At 44.4% G+C, this 6762-nt stretch overlaps 1 protein-coding gene across 1 annotated transcript; it reads right to left on the bottom strand.

Annotated features, from left to right (window-relative positions):
* Positions 1 to 1036: 1036 nt before the first annotated feature.
* bbs5 (Bardet-Biedl syndrome 5) lies at positions 1037 to 4490 on the bottom strand. The gene is made up of 12 exons (XM_084478211.1): positions 4367 to 4490; positions 4124 to 4206; positions 3971 to 4036; positions 3827 to 3876; positions 3587 to 3714; positions 3049 to 3184; positions 2514 to 2609; positions 2287 to 2349; positions 2060 to 2194; positions 1866 to 1949; positions 1274 to 1297; positions 1037 to 1151 (listed from the first exon to the last, which is right to left on the bottom strand). Exons 1-12 carry the CDS (start codon positions 4426 to 4428, stop codon positions 1047 to 1049), a joined length of 1032 nt encoding a protein of 343 aa, XP_084334337.1. The 5' UTR covers positions 4429 to 4490; the 3' UTR covers positions 1037 to 1046.
* Between the last annotated feature and the right edge of the window lie 2272 nt (positions 4491 to 6762).

Consider the following 6762-nt stretch of genomic DNA (forward strand, 5'->3'; position numbering starts at 1 on the left):
CCCTCTAAAAATAGTCACCAGGCCAATCTGGGAAGAATTCAGTTTGGCCTGTGAGCGTCACACAGCTGTCATTAACCACAAACAACAAGGGACTCCACCAGTTGCCCCAGTGATAAGGGAAAACAATGTTACATGACTGCATAAAAATAACCTTCAGCAACCTATTTATTCATCTGCTGCACTTCACAGTTTATGTTTGGTATTTGACCGCGCTGTGTTCTGTGGACGTGAATGTAGAGCGGTCCAATTGATGAGTCACAGACACGACTGAATACTGTCTCAGGCATGGATGATGGATGGAGTCATGTCTCAGGACAGCTGAGTCACACACCACATTAAAGTGCGAGGAGATCCATTGAGAAGTTGTAGACAGTGAACAGCTGACAGCCTGGCAGAGGGCCACCTGTCCTGGGCTGTTAGTAGAATACTTGGGCTCCTGTAGTGGTTTTGTATTTAGACTGTGATCAGTGTTTCCAGAGAAATGAAATGACCAGTGTCAAATGAAGGAAAACATGTTTACCCGTAAATGTGATGGATAATCAATCAATCGTGAAGGTATATTGACTATGGGGATAGAGTTTAATTTGGTTTCTAATTTTACAAATGGCGCTTTCGTATTCCCTTATTGGCCCTTGAATTGGCTACCGCCCCCAAATGTTTTATAATAATATGTTTTTATTCATAATAAGGTTTTTTTTAGAGTATAGAAGACATATTGATTGATTGTTGCAATGCAACAATGCAATGCGTTATTTGCATGGTAAAAAAACAACACAATTCTATAGGCAATTCATTTAATTGGTCATGAATAAAGTACGAAATATGCTTTTTAAAAGTTGAAACCCTAATAAACACAACCACCAGATGAATACATTTAATTTATTAACTCCTAAAGCCCTACAATACAAAACTGGCAGCTTCACAATCTGTACATTAAGTATTTTCCCCTAAAAAATAAATAACACCTCAGACACCTAATGTCTTTAGATCCTTATACACATACTTACAGAAAATACATATTTAAACTGGTATTGTCCGAAACTACTTCAACTTCCCATAACCTCCCATAGTCCTTGGAGCGTGAATCCCTCCTTCAGCTTCTCGATGGCCAGCCCCAGCTCCTCAGAGAACACGGGCTCCCGGTCCAGTTGCTTTGGAAAGGTAATAAACACATGACAGGTTAGAGTAGGGCCCTTAGGGAAGGACCCACACACAATGTTAATATGCGCTTTTTAGTGGATGCCTTAACGTGAGAATAACACTGGACTTTTACCTTGTTTCCATCAGCAAAGTAGGCCTACAAACAGAAGAGGGGTAAAACATTGGTTAGGTCCAGGAATATCATTGATTGGCGATATGCTATTGTGTGATGCAGTATGCACTAGGGAACATCCATCCATACATAACAGATGTTAAGAGGACGATGACCTCATGAGTGACTGCCCATATATGGCAATGGGACCATACTAGCAACAACAAGAAGCTAGTAGGAATCATCAATATAGAAAGGTCGTTAGCAATACCGTTAGTCGTTAGTATGACATACATAGTCAGTCAGAGTGTGTATGCGTGTGTGTGTGTGGGGTGGGAAAGTGAGAGAGAATGACATCCTATCCTATAAATGTATTGTGGAAATGTAGGCGGAGCCACAACAACATCCCCACCAGGCCTACGAGCCACCTGGTGTTTGTGAGAGCATTACAAACCCCAGGCCGGCATTCTACAGGGAGGGAGGAGTGGGCTGAGGGGGATAGATGTGGGGATGGATATGGGGATAGATGTGGGGATAGGTGTGGGGATAGTGGGGATAGATGTGGTGGTAGTGGGGATAGATGTGGTGGTAGTGGGGATAGACTCCCACTCACAGTGAAGGCGTCCGTCTGCTCGTCAGGCTCTATCTCCACGTCATCAGGGAGCTGATCCACAGTCATCTCCTCCAGAGGCTGGGGCTGGAGGCCATGTTGGGGAGGGAACAGACAACACTGTCAATATCAGAGGGAGAGCGAGAGAGAGCGAGAGCGAGAATGTATTAGTGCTGTATGTGTTAGTATTGGCCCACCTTCTCCTCCATTTCGTAGTCCACTCCAAAGATGGGGTTGGCCGAATAGACCTTATGGAGGGAGTTGATCTCCTTCACTGCGTCCTGAAGCTTGTCCATCGGGTCGATTTTGAACCCCAGCACATATCCACCGGTCTGGGATGTGGGAGCCGTGGTTATTCAGATATGATCACATGGTCGTGTCGTAGGAAGGAAGATGAATGAATGATTCACATGGAGATATTTACCTGCTGGGAGCTCTCAATCACCAGCGCCAAGCCAAACTTTGAGTCTCTTATTCGGATAGATCGCTTTGGGGAGAGAACAGCAAAGTATCCATAAACAAAAAAGGGTGTGTGTGTGTGTGTATATGTATGTGTATGTGTATGTGTATGCATGTGTGTGTGTGTGTGTGTGTGTGTGTTAATTAGGATAACATGAATGATAATAACATCTCTGCGTCAGGTGTACGTACGATCTGCAGATAGGGAATGCTGACGTTGAAGCTCTCATTCATGTTGGCGTGCCAGACGATACGAACGTTAGTGATGAAGAACGTGCCGAGATTACCCTGAAAAACAAGACAAACGCCATTCAATAAACCTAAAGGGATCCACTGAACCTCATCCACGAGAGGCATCACGACCCCCACGGCTCAGAGAAGACAGTTCCCCCTCAGATGTTAAAGGGGTGATATCACGGCGAGGTGTGAGTGTGATTAGCCATTACAAGACGTCTTCCTTTTCCTGTGCCCTAGTGACATCACTAGTGGGTGTGTCCACCTAAATGTATGATGGATAGATAAGGAAAGTTGCCACAGTCCACTGGGTTTTTTGCCACAGTCCACTGGGTAGGCTGGTAGACTGATCTATCCAGTGTACATCTAGGTGGACACGCCCACTTGTGATGTCACTAGGGCACAGGGAAAGGCCGATTTTCAAAACGGCGTGTAATGGCTAATCACACTCGCATCTGGTGGCATGATATCACTGCTTTAATGAGCAACGTACCTGGTCGCTGGATAGATTCCAAACGCCATTGATTTTGTCATACACTTGTTCCAGAGGGAGGAGGCGGAGCTGCTTGTTCTGGATGAGGGCGCCGCGCAGCTTCAGGTCCCGGTACATTTTGGACGTCTCATAGGCCCTAAACAAGATATACGTGCGTTATACATCTACACACTACATGATGTACACAACCAACATCGGATGAAGAAGGACGTGTTTGAAGTCTGAATGTTGTTGTTATTTCTTTATGGTTAATGAACTGCATTTATACAGCGTTTTTCTAACCAGTGGCCTCTCAAAGCACTCAATATTGCCTCACAGTCACACTTTCACACACTGACGGCGGTCAGCCATGCAAGGTGACAGCCAGCTCGTCTGGAACAGTCAGGGTGAGGTGTCTTGCTCAGGGACACCTCAACACTCAGCTAGGAGGAGCCGGGATCGAACCAGCAACTTTCCAGTTACCAGCCAACCCGCTCTACCTCCTGAGCCACATGCCGCCCATCGTCTGAATGTTTAAGCATGGTTGGTCATGTCTTACCTGTGCACAGCGATGACCGAGGTGAACAGTCTGGGACTCCCAGGAACCACGTTGGTGAAGATGAACTCGAATCTGGTGTTGTTGGACTTGGTCAGGATGTAGAGAGCCTCCGTTTGACCTCTCAGTTTCTGGAGAAACACAGCGAGGAGCGTGTTTTGAAACGTTACCTTTTGCCTCGTCCTGTTACCAACATTGTCTATGTACTGTAAGGATGTACTAACACAACACAGGATCACTTACAGAGTTAGCCGTCCGTGTGGTGATGTTAATGATGGAGTTGTAACCCACAGCTATAAAAATAAACAAAATGACAAACACTTAGATTTACATGTATATATATATATATATACTTAATGGACGACTTCATGAAGCTGCTTTACTCACACAAATTAACTCTGGGCAGAGCCAGAGAATGCCAAATGATCCTCAGGTTGGTGACCAGCAGCCGTCCTGCAGAGTGAATGGACATGATCAGAACCAAACTGGCACATTAAAGATGATATACTTTCAGATACTTATTTAGGGTCTTATCTTCACCTCTGTCGCCGTTGTTTCCCTTGGTGTCCTCTATGGAGTCCAGACAGTCTATCAGCACCTCTCCTGGGCGGGTTTTCATCTGCCTGGAAGACAAATGCATTGGTTTAGCAAGAATGAAAAATAAATGTCATCCCCAATGGACTCTTAAATCGATATACAGGGATCTCATTTAGCCAGCTAGAGACTTTATTGTATTGTTGCATGCTAAAGAATGGGTCAAACATGGATCGTAATGCGTCTTACTGTGCAGTGATGTCGAATCGGACGTCTCTGTCCTCCCATAGTGCGTCTAAAACCGCCGCCATGATTCCGTGTATGAAGTACAGTTTTCTTGGATTACTGACGTCTGGATTAGCTACTGCCGCTGCGTCCGTCGCCCAGGCAACACACAGCAGGCCGGAAGAACTGATTTATCCGAGCGCCACCCACTGATCGGAAGGAAAATTGACTCTTCGTCTCACGACGAAACGCCTGGTACGGGATGCTCCAAATTAACGTTATTGGAGAAACAGAGGGCGGGACTTCCTGGTACAGGGGTTTGTGGTTTAACGGCAAGTACTAAAGCCTATTTTTTACTCCTGCATAAAGTGCTGTACGTCGGTTACGGAGAGCCCTCTACGTCTCCGGAGAGCCTGTCGGAGAGCCTCTCCGTCGTCTCTGGCTGCATTAAATATTTTTTAAGTGTCCGTCACTCCGTCAAGCGACAACGGAGACGGCAAGGGCTGCGATTGGTCCTCTAAAAACATCATTTCCGGAATTACTTTTCCGGTTTGACTACTATCACAACGTAAACACTGGAAATTGCATTGCGTATCCGGCACCACGACGGAGAACTATGAGGGCTCGAGGGGTCTCCGTGGTTACGCAGTTGGATAGCGCATTACGCAGGTGTAGAAGTGTAACCAGCGCTTTACGGCTGCGGCCGGCGGGAAGGTGGAGTTGGACGTCCAACCACGCCCACATCCGGATTGGAAGGTCCAGCCCCGCCCACATCCAATACCTTTATCGTGCTTCGTGCTTCGTGCAGGACGAAACTTGCTGCATTTACGAGACCTGCGAACTGTAGGATTTCGTTTTCTTTTGGACTGTTTGGACGCCCCCCGTAAATATACGTAATCTTTATGGAAGTAGATTTGTGTCTTTATTATGCAATCAAACAGAATAGGTTTGAGAGCAAAACTTTCCACACTGCAATCAAAAAATAGATTTGAGAGCAAAACTATCGACACTGCAATCAAAAAATGTTTTATTGCAAGTAAAATAAATGTGATTAAAAATGTATTAATGGGAATCCAGAAGTTTTGTTTGCGAATCCAAAAGTTTTGTTTGCGAATCCAAAAGTTTTGCTTGCAAATCCAAAAGTTTTGCTTGCAAATCCAAAAGATGCCGAAAGATGTAAGACATGTCTCTATTGGCCAGTCTCGATCGGAGTGACAGCTTGGCAACATCCACAGTTAGTAACGAGAGAGGGAGTTTTGAAGTCCATGATGAGACTGAGCGGGACTCGGGAGCGGAGTTGCCAAGCTGTCACTCCGATCGAGACTGGCCAATAGAGACGTGTCTTACATCTTTCGGCGTAGGTCCCGCCCACGAGATTCAGCTCAACAGCAAGCAAAACTTTTGGATTCGCAAGCAAAACTTTTGGATTTGCAATCAAAACTTTTGGATTCGCAAACAAAACTTTTGGATTCGCAAACAAAACTTTTGGATTTGCAAACAAAACTTTTGGATTCCCATTAATACATTTTTAATCACATTTATTTTACTTGCAATAAAACATTTTTTGATTGCAGTGTCGATAGTTTTGCTCTCAAATCAATTTTTTGATTGCAGTGTGGAAAGTTTTGCTCTCAAACCTATTCTGTTTGATTGCATAATAAAGACACAAATCTACCTCCATAAATCTTCACATATTCTTTCAGTGAGCGGTGATTATTTGTGAAATTGTGCAAACGACAGCCTTTTCAATGCATTTGAGGAAGGTGGTCGCATGTAGTTAAAGCTCTGAAATTGACGCTCGTCTGAGAAACAGAAAAAAATGTCAGCTTTGGCTATACCTGCTAAAATAAACAATGACTCAGGAAGCGAGTCCAGTGACGAGTCCATGGGTTGAATTTGTTATTACCCAGTGTGCTTTGTGGAATGGTCTCAATGTTTTATTGTTTTATTTCATGTGAAGAATAGCCTTCTTTCAGAAAGCAGATGTTCGTCACATGATGTCATTGATGTGAAATATTAATAACTGACCATTCGTCACTCAGTATTTGTGATGTGACATATTGAGTTGATGATGATTTGTCTTGGGGGGGGGGGGTCATATTAACTCTGCCATGTCGATTGCAGGGTCATGTCAAAATAAAATGATATCGCCGGGGGGGGGGGGGTTATGCATAAAGTGATCAGAGGTCCAAATCCCTCCGGTGAGTCTTAAAATAAATAACAAGCGGTCCCTAAGTTACGTAAGTTACGTAAGTTGCAAGTTACAATTTGTAAGTTACTTATGCGGTTTCACGAGTCCATGGGTTGAATTTGTTATTACCCAGTGTGCTTTGTGGAATGGTCTCAATGTTTTGTTTTATTTCATGTGAATAGCCTAGGCCTAGTTTACTAGTAGGCCTACTAGTTTACTAGTAGGCCTT

The sequence above is a fragment of the Micromesistius poutassou genome (assembly GCF_964030765.1).
Source record: "Micromesistius poutassou genome assembly, chromosome: 14".
NCBI lineage: Eukaryota > Metazoa > Chordata > Actinopteri > Gadiformes > Gadidae > Micromesistius > Micromesistius poutassou.

What these genes read in the sequence shown, in the direction of transcription:
- bbs5 (XM_084478211.1), bottom strand. Translation starts at nt 4,428, where the DNA reads ATGGCGGCGGTTTTAGACGCACTATGGGAGGACAGAGACGTCCGATTC. An exon ending in CGATTCGACATCACTGCACA is followed by an intron (nt 4,207 to 4,366) that starts GTAAGACGCATT and finishes TTTGTCTTCCAG; the next exon opens with GCAGATGAAAACCCGCCCAG. An exon ending in TCTGCCCAGAGTTAATTTGT is followed by an intron (nt 3,877 to 3,970) that starts GTGAGTAAAGCA and finishes TTATTTTTATAG; the next exon opens with CTGTGGGTTACAACTCCATC.